This window comes from Eurosta solidaginis, chromosome 2 (assembly GCF_040869045.1).
Source record: "Eurosta solidaginis isolate ZX-2024a chromosome 2, ASM4086904v1, whole genome shotgun sequence".
NCBI classification, from domain to species: domain Eukaryota; kingdom Metazoa; phylum Arthropoda; class Insecta; order Diptera; family Tephritidae; genus Eurosta; species Eurosta solidaginis.
The window spans coordinates 247,675,669-247,691,780 of NC_090320.1; the positions used below are offsets into that span (position 1 = coordinate 247,675,669).

The 16,112-nt window shown below is 34.9% G+C and overlaps 1 protein-coding gene across 7 annotated transcripts in view; it reads left to right on the top strand.

Annotated features, from left to right (window-relative positions):
* The window catches only part of LOC137240796 (uncharacterized), a 29,218-nt gene extending 17,334 nt beyond the window's left edge, over window positions 1-11,884 (top strand). For all 7 annotated transcript variants that reach the window (XM_067767552.1, XM_067767545.1, XM_067767546.1 and 4 more), the window contains one exon: window positions 480-11,884. In XM_067767552.1, the coding sequence (XP_067623653.1) occupies window positions 480-1,759 (1,280 nt within the window). In that variant the 3' untranslated portion in view covers window positions 1,760-11,884. The remainder of the gene's footprint in view (window positions 1-479) is intronic.
* The last annotated feature ends 4,228 nt before the right edge of the window (window positions 11,885-16,112 follow it).

Genomic DNA, 16,112 nt, shown 5'->3' on the forward strand with positions numbered 1-16,112 from the left:
ATTAACAGCCGAGGCTCTGGCGACCCCGACCTCCTAATGGATCTAGGGGGTGGGAGGGCGGCTAGGCCGAGAAGGTCGCATCTGGTCATAACAAATCGTTCCCGAGATGATCGGCCTTGGTACCGGAAAGTACCGGATTTGCATCCGGCAAAGGACCATCACATCGATAACACTCCCCAAAGCCTTCGGGGAGTAACCTTATCGCTACAACAACAATAACAACAGTAAATATCGGTTGTTTCTGGAGGTCCATAAGCTCCTCCTTCCTCGCACTAAGGTGGTAAGGCATTGGGTGTTCACATCAGCCTGTGGATTTTAAAGACAGGCATAGCTTAACGCAAGAAATTTTTAAGCTCCTTAATCTTCTGGGCCTACGTGGAAGCAAGCGAAGTCAAACCCCCCAAAAGTGCTAAATCATTTACATGTAGTTTTCTTGCCATGATTATTGATGCTAATATAATTATTTTTCTTACGTTTAGGTGAACGTCCATTTGCCTGCGATATGTGTGATCGACGTTTTCGAGAGTTTAGTGACCTAAAGAAACATCGTCGCCGCCATGCAAACGAACCAAACTTCGTATGTATGGTTTGTCGTGTTAAAACGCCTACGCTATATGATCCGACACGTTGCAATGACTGTGATTCAAAGGCGAGTGCATTGATAGCATCAATGCCACCACAACATACAGCTTCGCCAGCAACTTCGACACCAGACAAAATACAAACTCCACCAATGGCTGCAGGCACAGCAAGACAAACGCCGCCGGCTCAACTTACAACAAAACCAATACTAGTAACTAGTGTACGTGATATGAATGTGACAATGGTTAAAACAACACTTTCTGAGAACACAACGAAAAACAATAACAATAGAATGGGAACTCTTTCAAGCCCTGCACCATTCATACAACAATCTACCGTTAAATCAAACGCATCACCAAAACGGCCGCCCAGTTCTAATACAACATTACAAAGTACAGATATGCCATCTTTGGTACCGATTAATTCAACAATAACGGTTAATAAAACAGTAAATAAAAATACTCAATTATTACTCGATAATGTGCCAGCACTTCAGCGTTCCAATTATGCTCAATCACTGGGTATTATAGCACGTAAAGAATTTGCTTGTACATTATGTCAACGCGCATTTGGTACACGTCACAATCTCAAACGTCACTTTATGATTCATACCGGGGAGAAACCGTTTTCATGTGATAAATGTCGTAAACCCTTTCGTGAATATTCAACATTAAAAAAGCATATGGTCACACATCAACGTGAGCGTTATTATAAATGTTCGCGTTGTCCACGACAATATAGTGATTATTTAGAGTATTGCGAACATAAAAAAATTCATGCCAACGAGGATGATGATGGTAATCAGAACGAATATGCTGATGCCGATGACGACGACGATGATGATGATGAAGGAAATTTTGATCAACAACGCTTGAGTTCATCCAGCAGCACTTCCAGCCCACAAAAACGTGCAAAAATACATTATGATAGTAGTGGTGAAGATAACTCATCAATGGAAGATTGTTTTCTGGAGTGTTGTGAGTGTAAGCAAAGATATACGGACATCGAATCGTATACAAAACATTTGAAGGAACACGATCCTAACGCATATGTGTACGAATGTTACATTTGCAAGAAAACTTTTGAAAAACGTGATGAATTAGTTGAACATGTTAGTGCTTGTAAAGAGGAATTACGCGAAACTGCTCTCTCACAACGTGCAAAGTGTTTCAATTAGAATATGCAATACTTATTTTCAAAAAAAAAATAAAAATTTTAACTCTCCGTGAAATCCAACCACACAAGTTGATGTCACATATTCATTGTAAGATACATATATGTAACACAAATATTATATAAAATGTACGTACTTAAGCTTTCCATGATCTGTTATAATTATTGTTTAGTGTTGTTAGTATTACTTAATTAGCGTAGTATGAGCGAACATTCATATACTCAAAACATATTTAGATTATAATTTGTAATTTAATGTTTCATACAATATATCCTTTTTCGTAAGGTAAAGTCTAAGGAAAAAGTGTGGAGAGAAGGATGAAGAGATTGAGAGTAGGAAAAAGATACTTAGAGAGAAGCGAAGAGAAGGGAATGAGAGATAAACTAAGATACTTTTCTTCACCTCAGATGATATTATTTTAGAGGAACAAAACAACTTCTTACAATACCCCATGATGCTAGGTTAGGTTAGAGTGGCCACCGGTGGGAGCACCAGTGCACTTAGGCCCAAAACGTCACATTGTGATACCACGTGGATCTCTCCCCTACTCAAACAAACAGGTCGATTCAGCAAAATTCAGGAATTTCTTAGGTTCCAACTTAGCCAGATCACAAAGATCGTCAAAGAAGGCAGATCCCAGAGATTCCTTCCGCTTGTGCCAAAGCGCAGGACAGTCGCACAGAAAATGCTTGACTGTTTTTATCTCCTCTTCGTCTTTGCAGCTCCTGCAGTAATCATTATAAGGAGCACCCAGCCGTTGTGCATGCTTCCCGATTGCTATGTGGCCGGTTATAAGTCCAACCACCAGAGATATGTCCCCCCTTCGAAGAAGGAGACTTCTTGTACGTCTTGCGTCCCATTCAGGCCACATGAGTTTAGTGTGGTAGCAGGATACGAGATTGCTCCATCTCACACCCGCTTCTCTAAGGATAATTTCTTTCAAAGTGAGCTTACAGGTAGCGAGCGGCATGATCAATCCCTTCCAGGACGGCGAAAGCGGAACGGATGTGTCCCCTCTTGCAAGTTCGTCAGCCATCTCATTGCCCGGTATTTCCGAGTATCCAGGCACCCATACCAGACTGAGGGAAGTTTGCTCAGCGGTCTCGTTAAGAGATTTACGGCATTTCTCCACTGTCCTGGACTTACATGTGACCCGACCCAATCGCTTTTAGTGCAGCGGTCAGAGTAAATACAAATTTTATTATAGCCGTGAACAGAATTCCTCAGGTGATCAACGGCCTCATTAATAGCAGCCACCCCCGCCTGGAAGATGCTGCAATGATCGGGTGGGCTAAAGGATAGACTCCACACTAGTTGAGGTGCAAAGAACCCGATGCCCACCTTTTTACACAGTTTGGAGACGTCAGTATAAATCTGCAGCCTATCGCTCAGGTCCGGCGGCTCCTTCGACCAATAATCCCTATCCAGGATAACAACCTCATACTTCATATCGAAAAATGCAGTCGGAGCGAAATAGTCCGATGAAGGCGAATCCAGATTCTTAAGAATGGCTGCATGGCCAACCACATTATCTCTTCAGCTGGATAACTCCCGCAGCCGTAGAGCAGAAAAGGCCGCACATTGCTTGGCCATTAAATCTATTGGCAACACATTAAAAAGAGTATCCAGCGCCTCCGCAGGGGTGGTGCGTAGAGGGCCCGCCACGCAGACTAGAGCACTTTTTTGTACCTTCTGGAATACTCGTAGGTTTGATTTTGTATCTAAGTTCGTCCACCAGACCAAAACCCGGATAGAAGGATTGGTATAACCACAGCAGTGTAGAGCCACAGGATAATATCCGGCGATAGTCCCCTTATTCGTGCAACAGCTCCTCTACAGCTGTACAGTGCCACCGTTGCTTTCCTCATACGCTCCTGAGCGTTTTCCCTCCAGGATAGTTTCCTATCCAAAATTACTTCTAGGTATTTGGCAGAGTCCCTCAGCGTCAGGGTCGTACCCGCTAGCACCGGCAGCTGCAACACAGGAATCTTATCAATTGACCGATAGACCTTTACTCCTTGTGCAGTCCTCTACCATGGTGCTAGACTTATTGTGTATTTTTGCCGCTAGAAAATCATACAGGAGTAGGCAGGAAGAGAGGGGGGTGAATAAGTAGGCGAGGAGAGATATAGAGACCCTAAAAACGCTGAAAGTATATTAGTTTTTAGTGTAATCTTGTACGGAGTTCGATCCATTACATCCCAGTGGCATTCCGTTTCGACTTGGCAATATTTTTACATCACATATACATATTTATGTTAGTTGCAGGTTTTTTTTAGTCCGTATGCCTGTTTTGTTTTTGCTTTTCTTTAGGAATAAGGAAAAATTTATAATAACAACCCTAGTATAATACTTTCAGCTCGAAGGTACAGGTTTCCCGATTGTTTTATTTCTAATTTGCCAGCAAGAGGTTGCATACATACATATATGGGACTATCAGCGGAAAATTGGTATAATAACAAATAGGATAAATATAATAAGAGCCACCAGTCTGCTACGAGTGGCGAGTAACTCGCTGGAAATCAAAAAATTTATGCCGAATGTTTTCTAAGAGGGACATTTTTAAATTGTCTCGCATTTATCCATGCGGTGTAGGCACCTTGTGCAAGTGATTTTTTGAAAGAGAATTAATTAATTAATTAAATACAATCAGAAAAATAAACACAAATACCCACGAAACTGTATAGAAGACATTTTTTGCAAATCTCGCCCAAGAAAAAACCAGCGACTACCTCTTAGAAAACATCGAGCAAATGGCTGCGAGTAACGAGTGACGTCTCTTATCATAATTTATCCTCTTTGATTTTGATAATAATTCTTGTACTCCACTTTTTAACCTCTTGGTTTTCTACTGTGCTATTTACACTAAAATTACACTTTTAACTTCATTTATTTATGGATACCTAGAGGTAGCTTATCAACTATTGTGTTGAAAGTATATAGTTTAAAGAAGTACATATTTTATACCATACCCGTTATGAAAGTAAGTTGCGGGTTACTCCACTTTTGCGCTGATAAATTCATTCAAAACCAATCGAAGAGCACATGATATCAATAGAAAGTAAAAGTATTATGAGATTCGGTAATTAAGAGATACTAATAATATATATAATATATGTTAAATACATACAGACCAATTCTAAATATTCTCGCGGATTTTTTTATTCCCGCGGAAATAATCCTCTAATTCTTTTCTCCTAGGGAGAAGAATAATTGGGGAATAGGAAGTTCGAATCTCGAAGTCAACTGTTTTGCCAATTGAAATTTTGTTGCGCATTTCTATTTTTGTTTAGGAAATTGAAAAGTTTAATTATTGCTGCGAGTTTGTTTAAAATTTGGAAATAAAATATGAAAAATACACAATATTGCATTTCATATGGTATTGACTAAAATTAGTAATGAATTGTGGCCACAACAAGATCAACAGAGGAGCATAAGTTATCTTCTTCCATTGAGCAAAGCAGTTTTCTGGCGGCCAAGTCGAGTTGAATTCGTCTTTCGTCATATGCCAGAATCTATTTAAGCCTTCTTAAAAACTCTTTGCACAATTTCTGGATGGCTGCATCAAATATACCAAGAACTCTTCCGTTGCTTGTGATATACTTTTCGACTTAAAATAAAGAATATTGTGGTAGAATGTACATATTTTAGCACATATTTGTACAAATAAGTGTTGCTTCTTAAAAGAACCAATTTACTTTAACTATTTTGATGCATTCCCTTTAATTTAACAAGGGAAAAACTCCTAAGAAATGGCAAAGAAATATCCCTCTCACTCACATTCATAATACTTACTTTTCTCCCATAACCGGTTTCCGCTTTTTCGAACATTGTTCAGAATAGGAGGAAAGGGAGAAGTGAAAAAACCCACAAGGAATTTTTATTTAGAATACGAGGAATGGGAGAATGGAAAAAACTGATAGTATATCAAACAGATTTTATAAATTTTATTTAAATATGCGTAAATAAGATATTTATAAAATTGTTTGTGAAATGTAACCCAATTAAAATATTTATTAAATGTTAGTCGAAACTTATATTAAGAATATTATACTAAAAATGTCGTTTTAAGAGCTCATTTAAATGTTACGTATGAATACTATTTTAGTGCAATAAACCCCGATTCCCAGTCCATTATATTAATTCGCGAAAAAGGGCATTTTCATATACATACATATATAGTATTTATTATGATTTTATTTATTACTAATTAAACCCTCCATTTTCATCTAATTATAATTATGGATATTCCTCCTACTTCTTCTCCCTTTCTCATCTTCATCTCCGTTCATATACCGGTCTCTTCACAGCTCCATATAGATGAAGTACAAACTAATTTAAGGCTTTCCTCGCCCCTACGCTGGATGTCATACAATCACGATGTATGGGTAGCAAAACGAACAGTTACGGCAATTCTTTTTAGTGCGAGCTAAGGTTGGCCTCATTGCAATGCTTCCATTTTGGCCGTTTATACCTACATTTACCGTTCTTCTTAACTCTAAAACTTTAACTGTAGTTGAAACTCTCACTTAAGGGCCTGGGTTGGGTCTTTGTCAACAAAGTCTTGCCAACTTTTCAGCATGTTATAATACCTTGTATCATAAACACAAGAGCACTATTTACAGTTGTGCTCATTTTAAAGTCAGTTGGGTTTTAGAATCCGGATTTAGACAACGTTAATCGGATATAAGAAAAAATATAAAAATCCAATTCATCTTTTCTAAAGCATAAGTTATGCTTTTTAAAACCAACTGAGTATAGTGAAGAATACTCAATTTAATAATAGGGCAATTCTCTCAGTCTAGGAACCGTAGTAAACGTTGAAAATATTCCACGTTTCCTAGACCAAATATTCTACACGCAGAGAACGCACCACTTACCCAAGAAATTTCATCTCGATCTGATCCTGCATTTAACGCCAACAGTTAAATACAAAATGTGTATTTTATGCATTTAAAAAATTTGCAAAACTGCTTCGCACACAAGATTGCAACAATTTTGTAAATGTTTTTGGAAATAACATTAAGTTTTTATAATAAGCGAAGCGTAAACGCTTTCAATATTTAATAAATTTTAGTTTTCTTCGATCATCTTTTTTGTAAGCGTTGAGACCGAATGCTTGTTAATGATTTAGTTTTATATACAAAACTGAAATGTATTGCTTTCTTATAAAATTTTATGTAATCATATATTTTTAAGCTTCTAACCAACGTTCCATTTCGATTATTTTACGTTTTCTATCAAACGTTTCGTAAACTAAAAATTAGCGTTTTGTAAGCTTAATATCTATTTCTATAAACTTTTTAAAAACTTACTTTTCATTTACTTTGCTTGTTGGGAAAATTCAATTTCAATATTCTTGCCACATGAATATATTTCGTAATCGTAATATAAGTTTATAAAAAGTGTTCTCAAATGAACACTAAGGTCCGGTTTGTCAGTAGTTGGTTAAGCTAAGGCCGGGTATGCTTTTTGTGCGGCAACATTTGTTTTTTTATTATCTAGATAATTTGTAGATACGGCAACAGCTGGATTTTGTTTACCCAACAAACATGGAAAAAAATGCTCCAGCGAAATTATATACATATATAGTTCCGGAAGTGATATCCAACATCATTATTTAATTATTCTTAAACCATATAGTTCTCGAATTGATATCCAACTTCATTCTCCAATCACTATCCAATCTTTGAGAAATTTTGTAAAATTAAGTTTTCGAGTTGATCTGAAACGTCATTAATATTTTCCAATTAATATCCTAATTTCGAAAGATATTGAGAAATGTACAGTTCTCAAATGAATATTCAACAAGTTTCTCCAGTTGATATCCTACATTGGATATCGAGTTGAGGTGAAGTTGAAAAAAAGATCTCCTAGGTGGTACCACCAAAGCAAATATTTATTGTGAAAAATAAACACCTAATTGATAGCAGTACCGAGGCGTAAGTCATCAAAAATAAATTATATAGGTGGCCGCCGTGGTATGATGGTAGCGTGCGCCGCCTACCACACCGAAGATCCTAGGTTCATGCCCCGGGCAAAGCAACATCAAAATTTTAGAAACAAGGTTGTTCAATTAGAACCCACTTTTTCTAAGCGGGATTACCCATCGGCAATGTTTTGCAAACACTCCGTTTGTATTTCTGCCATGAAAAGCTCTCAGTGAAAACTAATCTGCCTTGCAGATGTCGTTCGGAGTCGGTATAAAACAAGTAGGTCTCGTCCGGCCAATTTGTAGGAAAAATTAAAAGGAGGACGACGCAAATTGGAAAAGAAGCTCTGCCTAAAATCTCTTCGGACGTAAGCGTGTCACATTTATTTATTTTTAAATTATATATCATTTTATTTTCGTGAAAAACTGTAGTATGGAATCTTACTTTTGAGTCCAGTTAAAGTTGTTAATTAAATTTGTTCAGCTTAAGTAATAGAATGTTTTGCTTTATAAAAAATTACCTCTTTTACTGAGTACGCTATGATTCTTGAGTTGAGCCACTGTTTCGAAACAACTCTTGAGATTTTAGAAGTATGCCTAGTTATCAACATGAGCTCTAATTGTACTCAAGCTCAAATGCTTGTTGGGTATATTCGACGCCATTTCGAACGAACGGAAATGACCGATAGGTTAACTAGAGTTTAACCCAGCCAGATAGGCCGCTTAAGCTCAGCTTAAACTTCAGTTAAAGTATACTGGAAAACTGCAGAATAAGTTTAAGCGTAGTTTAACGGACAAACTGAGTTGAACTTGTACTGAAAAACCGGGTCTAAGCTTAAAAAACGTTGATTTTTTGTTTACAGATAAGCGTAAAATAATCGAAAGGGCTCGTTGCTTTTAAGCTTATAAATGTAAACTTATAAAACGTTTCTAAAGGAAAGCTTTTTATAAATCGTTTCCTAAAGCTTTTTATAAACGATAATTTTTTCTCGCTCATGAGCAAACGTTTATGAAAATATTATGAAATTTTCCAAGTTGAAAAATACTGACAAATAGTTTTCTCGCCTTTGTTTTGTAAACATTTACAATTTACTTTCACAGCTTAATTATTTACTAACATTTGCCCTCAACGCTTATAAAACGTTTTCTGAAAAAAATTAAAATATATTTAATGCTAAAAACGTTTATATATCGTTTAATACAGCAAGTTTACTTTAAGTGACTTTTCAAAACATTTACCGAAATGCCTGTTGGGAAGGTTTTACACAAAAGTATTTTGCTGTTGCGTGTAAAAAACTCCTGACAGAAAATGAAAAACTTTCTACGTTTTCTATGGATTCTAGACGAATACCCCTAATGCTTCAACACCAGTTTTTCGAAACCTGTTCCTTTACAGCTATTTACTCCCTTATACTCCTAATATGCCAAAACTATACACCCTGCATATATAAAAATGCAGCTAGAAATGTTCAGTGCATGGGAAAACGTAAGGAACATTACAGCTATTGAAGTGTCGATAAAAGCTAAAGCTGTTGAAATACCTATTTGCATATTAAAATTGTGTATGCCTTTTTGATTGTTAAGGGAACGAGTTTTAATGAAAAATTAATAACAAAATATCGCTGTTCAAAAAAGAAAATATTTGTTTAGTACCTAAGCAGTTTTTTAACACATTTTGTATTTATAAAACGGAAGGTGTACCTTTCAAAATTCGTTAAACGTTTGATACTATTGAAAGTCATACTATGTTCAAACAGAAAAATAAATTGAGGCAATTTCGATTTAAATTGAGTGGTGTTCATACAACTCAATTTAGCTTACACAATAGTAATTTCATAGCTGGTTGGCTCATCTCTACAGCAACAACATACCTTTGTTCAGACTGTAAAAATGTGCGTGTTGGTATTAGGCGAATGGAATGGAATGAAAACATAAAACTTTGAAATTTTTGTGTGTTGTAAGAAAATGTGTTCAATGTTTTGGTTTAATTTTGAGTTTGCCATCTTCTTTTGAAAATCCCCACTCCAGGGAAATGAAAAAAATAACTTCAGCTGAGATGAGCCAACCATATAGTTGAGCCATGCGTATCTGACGTTTCAATCTACTCAATAAACAAACTTTACAAGGTTGCATTTGCAGTTTGAAACAATTTATTACGCAATTTTTTTTTTAAGAAATTGCCCAAATGGTATAAATTGCCAATTTTGTGTGTGTTTGTACCTAGTATTAGAGAAAACCAACCCCGTAAAATTTTTTAAAAACCCAATTAGGGATTTTTTATATCCAGCTGACGCTCGCTTAAATACAACTGGAAATTATGAAACGGTCTATTTTTTGCTGAGTACAGGATATTCCACTTCTGAATTGTTTATTTATTTTAATGAATTGCCTGAGTTTATATAAATGCCATCTAACTGAAATGTTTTCTCATATCCGGAGGTGTTTTGGAATACAATTGTTGAAGCTATTGGTTTTGAAACCTGTAAATATTTCGTTAAATGACTATGGAATTTTCGCTTTGTTGTCCAAAACAGAAATATTGGACAAAAATAAATATTCAAAACATAATTGTTTGTACTCATTGCAGAAGTATATATTGGCTTTAATCCGCTAATACTCCGAGATGGTTTAATTTCTACTATACTTTTGCTTGCTTTATTTTACAAATATTGACCTTTAGCTTTTATATATTTTTATTGTAAACAAACGTAAACATCACTTGAATACTCTATCAGTCATGAGCTGCAATTCAATTTCGAGCGAATTTAAATAGTCGAAAGTGAATTGCAGCAAATGACTGTATGTTCCTTAAAACAAAATTCACAAATAGTAACCTTAAACTGTGGCTCTATGCTTAAAAAATGTATGTACTATTTGCAAAAAATATTATGTGATTATTTAAATCGTGCTAATTTTTAATTCATTTTTTGTATTTTAATAAATCCCTCATGTGTTTCTAACTTTTTTTTACGTTTTTTGTAATTTTTATGAAACGTTTTTGAATTTTATATACCCGAATATATGTATATTATAAAAGTTATATTTAAGAAAAGATATGTACAGTTGTTAACATCTGTTTCCAAACGTGTTATAGAAAACAAAAAAAAACAAATGTGAAGGTGTTACGACTGTTACAGTAGAAAGTCGCGAAAAACAACTAGGAATGGAGAGCAAAAAAAATTTTTAAAAATAATAACATAACGTTACTTTTGTTTTGAAAAATACGTTAAAATGGTCAATTCTAAGTAAAAAAATTATTTTTTAAATAAATTACATTCAAATTATAAAAATTGTGTTTTTTTTGCTTATTACTTGAAAATATAGGGTTTTTTTTTTGAAAATTTGTTTCTACTAAAACGAATTCGAAAAAGCTGTCTGAATGATAGTTGTTGGAAATGTTCTGAACGTATTTTAGCTGTAAAGAAAAAAAAAATTCCATAAGAAATTTGTTAAAAATGATAATATAATAATAGTTAAAAGTTCATTTTAGGCAAATTTCTCATAATTTAAGCCTGATATCTCTACTAAAATTCAAAAACACTATAGATATTAATACAGATTCTGAAATGTACGTAAAACACGCTTAAAGTAAGCCAAATATGATATTTTTCCTATAATTCTATCAGAAGCTATGGCGATTTTTTTTTTGGCCAAACCCTACATTCATATGGCAAAATATCTATTTTGCAAAAGTCGGGGACTCGAAATCGGACTTAGAGCTATGGTTTCTTCCGCAATTTTTCTTAGAATCATTTGTAGATTACGTTTTTACTATACTCCTGATGAAAAAAAATTTGACCCGCTCTAATGTACATGTATCTTATCCTAAAGTATTTATTAATATAATATATATATATATAATTATACTTGTATACCTTGTTGTGGAAAATTGTACCCAAAAAAATAAAATGCACATATTTTCATTAATTTTTAGCCGTATATATTTTATTAGTTCAAAAAGTTACAATATTTGAAATATAGCATGCTCAAGCATTTTAAAGTTAGACGCTTTCATGCATTTCGAAGATTCAAGGTAAGTATTGTTTTACATAAACTCACTTCGGGAGCACTTCCTATTTAATTATGTAATAAGTATGTTTAAATTGAATTCTAAACTTTAATACATATTATGTAGGGGAAAAATTTATTATTTTTGGCATATTTGAGTTACAATGTTAACGTGAGTAAATACATTTGAAAAAATCAAATATATGTATGACCCTACACCTCCGATCTACTCAAAAGATGATGCTTAGTTTTTTTTTTTTTTTTCATAAGCCGTTTTATAACTATACAACATAAAATAATCACTTAAATTAGTAGACATTTTATATGAATACATTATTTCGCTCGTTTTTTTTAATGTTTCAAGCTTATATCAACTCGCATTGAAGCGGAAAAAAAAAACAGTTTTTTCATCTTATATAGGGGTTGACACTTGCAGCTTGGGTATCATTCCTTAATAACGTAAGCAAAGATAAGTAAAGCGGAGGTTCAAGCTTAAAGGGCTAATTAAACTTCCTTAACCCTAACGCCATAGTCGTTACGACCATGTACCCATATCCATAACCATCTCCCAATGTGATCGATTAATGGTGCCTTAACCTAAAAATCGTGAAAATTTTGTACAAATGAAGAAAATGCAAAAAATTACAAACGTATTCGACAAAAAAATAAGTCTCTTAGTCATAACGTATCCAAAACAATGAATAAAATCTACAAAAAGTTATTAAATTTACCAACTCAAATATTTTTAGGTTATGGATATGGCGAGAAACCAAAAACCAATTGGCCGGCTATAGGGCGAATTAATGGTGACTTATAACCATAATGCCATAACCAGATAAATAAGCTGATCGAACCTACCTTATGGAAAGGAATGTAATCGATTAATGGTGCCATACCATAACGCTAACGCCATAGCCAATCAATTGGTTTTTGGTTTCTCGCCATATCCATAACCTAAAAATATTTGAGTTGGTGAATTTAATAACTTTTTTTAGATTTTCTTCATTGTTTTGGATACGTTATGAATAAGATACTTATTTTTTGTGGAATATGTTTGTAATTTTTTGCGTTTTCATCATTTTTATGAAATTTTCACGATTTTTAGGTTAAGGCACCATTAGTCGATCACATTGAGATGGTTATGGATATGGGTACGGTTACGACTATGGCGTTAGGGTTAAGGAAGTTTAATTGGGCTTTATGGTATGGTTATGGCATTAGCGTTATGGTATCGCACCATTAATCGATTACATCGATTTCCATAAGGTAGGTTCGATCAGCTGTTTTATCTGGTTATGGTTTTATGGTTATACGTCACCATTAATTGGCCTTTAATATCTATGCGTGCTTATCCAATATTAGGGAGGAAAACGGTTTTGAGAAACAACATGTAATGAAGCAAATATCTGACCCGGTCTATGAAAAGGTGGCTTATGACTCAAAAAAGAAATTCCGAGAAACAGCTGTGAACAGCTGTTTTATTTTAGTCATAAGCCACCTTTTCATAGACCGGGTCACATAATAAATTTCTCAAAAACTTGTTTAAAAAACGGTAAAAGCAAAAAATAAAACGGGGGCAGCATATTTGCATGGTCAAGGAAAATGGTAGAAAACGCTTCAAAGTCTACCCAAAATTAGAAAACAAAAGAAAAAGTTCAAAATAAGAAGTGCTGAGCAAAGGTAAACTCTACCAAATGTAAAAAACGCTTGTACTCTCTTCTGCTAAAAAAAATAAAATAAAATCAGAAGCTACCGTTTCTGGTCAAAGAATTTGTAAGCAAGCTACTATATTTGAATATATGTTTTGGTCAACGAGAAAGCGGCGATATATTCTTTGATCGGAGAAAGGAATGTAGATTTATTTAATTGGGATCACGGCAGTCGATTTCCAAAACACGTAACGAAGTGACCCAGAGAATGGAGCATAAGTTTTAGATTGACCACCACCACAGTAGGCAGATCTAAACTCTATTTGAATATTTATGGGGAGAGTTGTGAATGTCAGAAAATCTCTGCCAAATTTTGCCAAAAACTAGTTTGGTAAATAGGCATTTTTGAGCTGTCATACAAAATTAAGTATATTTTAACAATTCCATTAAGAGTATTACGTGAAACTTTCACGCCTAAGTTAATGGTATTTAGTATGGTTAGGAATATGGTTATGACTAACGAATAGTACTATTCTAATACCTTACCTTGCGTAACTATTCGAACAACAATTTTCAAAAAACAAAATAAATATATGTACACACTCGTATGTTGCTACGTACAAGCGACGATTGTGGGGTAAATAGGTATTTTCTGCATATTATTATTCGTATAGCGGTATTCGAATATATGTATTCGAATAGCAAGCTATTGTGACGAATATTAGTATCACTAAGCGATACTATCACCACTAAGCCGATAATAAGCAGTATTTACGTAAACAAATCAATCATATATATGATTGTATATAGCTAATTACAAGCAGTTCTAGCAGGCGAAACGTCTAGACTGTAGTAGAAATATGCGAATGAAGCAGCAGAGAGTACAACAGAGCGCAAGCTGAGCAATCATGAATCAGTTTGATTTAAGCACGCTATTGGTTGCGAAGCATAAGTGTTATTGTGAAGTACTTTCAAAGTAGTCCAATAAAGACCATTTTGCATTATTGAATGTTGGAGTTATTTATTCAACAATTTAGCGATACGAACTTTAGTAGAGGGTGTAAAATAAGTGGAGTTTCACTAAATTCGTTACACTATTATGCGAATTATTATGTTTAGTGTTTGTGTTAACGTACTTCATTATTATCATTTTTATAATTTGACAGTTTCATACATATTTTGTGATCATGCCCCGATTCTTAGCTAACCGACTATAACAAATGTTGCCGGAAAATATATAATTTTTCCTTCGCTTCACTCCAACGTACGTATGTAAACGTTATTATTATCGCCGTTGCATTTGCAAAATCTATCGACCAACTGCAAAACCGTCTATCTGACGGCATTTAAAATTTACAGGAGAGCAGAAAAACTTATTTTACTCTGTTATTTTTTTAGGAATTTATTCCATGATAAATTAAAGTAATCTTTATTTTTAAATATATTAAAACATTTGGTTTGTATACACTCTAAAATACTCTTGTTTTCCTCCGTTGGTAGCTTTATACGAGAATTTCTATTTATATTTTGAGCCTTGGCAAAACAAATTGTTTGCCGGCGCCAGCTGACGTTTTCAATTGAAAGTTTGACGTTTTTAAACATAACCTTCTTCAGAAAATTTTGACATTTGACCACAACTTGTGTTGTTTACAGTAACTTAAAAATTTTATCTCAACGAAAAAATGGAATTAACTTGTGAACAATTTCGTGCGATGATATTTTTCGACTTTCGACGTGGATTATCAAGAACAAATGTGCTTTGAACAACTTACTGCCACTTTTGGTGATGAAGCCAGATCCTTTGCCACTGCGAAAAGCTGGTATAACGAATTCCATCGTGGCCGCTGTTCGCTCAGGGGCGAAAGTCGTGAAGGTCGTCCAAAATCAGTTGTTGTGCAACAAAACATTGACGCTGTGCGCGAACTTATATTGCAAGATCGTCATACGATTTATCGTGAGATTGAGGTATCCCTGGGCCTTAGTATGACGAGCATCAATAAGATATTGCATGAACATTTAGCTGTGAAAAAAATTTGTTCGCATTGGATGCCGCATAATTTGGCAAAAGCTCAAAAACGATGCTCGTGTCAATTGGTGCAAAGAAATGCTCAAGAAATACAATCGCGTTGCATCAAAAGCTTTATACAACATATACACAGGTGATGATATGCGTATGAGCCCGAAACAAAACAGCAATCCACTGTATGGGGCTTCCAAGAGGAGCCAAATCCGACAAAAGTGATTCGTGCGCGAAGCACTTCGAAGCAAATGATCGCCTATTTCTTCGGAATAACTGGACATGTGGCTACCGTGCCATTAGAGCAACGAAGAACGGTGAATTCCGAATGGTACACAACCATTTGTTTGCCAGTAGTGCTTGGTGAAATACGGGAAGAAGAAGCGGCAACGAAGGATCATTCATCATCATCGTGACAATGCCAGCTCTCACACATCGGCTGAAACAACCGTCTGTTTGACTGGACCAAATCGTCGAATTAATGAGTCACTCTCAGTACAGCCCTGATTTGGCGCCAAATGACTTCTTTTTATTTCCGCAAATAAGAATAAATTGCGTGGCCAACGTTTTTCGGCGCCTGAAGATACCGTTGATGCATTCAAAAACCATGTTTTGGAGATGCCTCAATCGGAGTAGAAAAAGTGCTACAAAAATTGTTTTGAACGCATACAGAAGTCTATTGATTATCATGGAGAATACTTTGAAAAACAATAAAGCCATTTTCGATAATAAATTACTGTCCTTTCATTA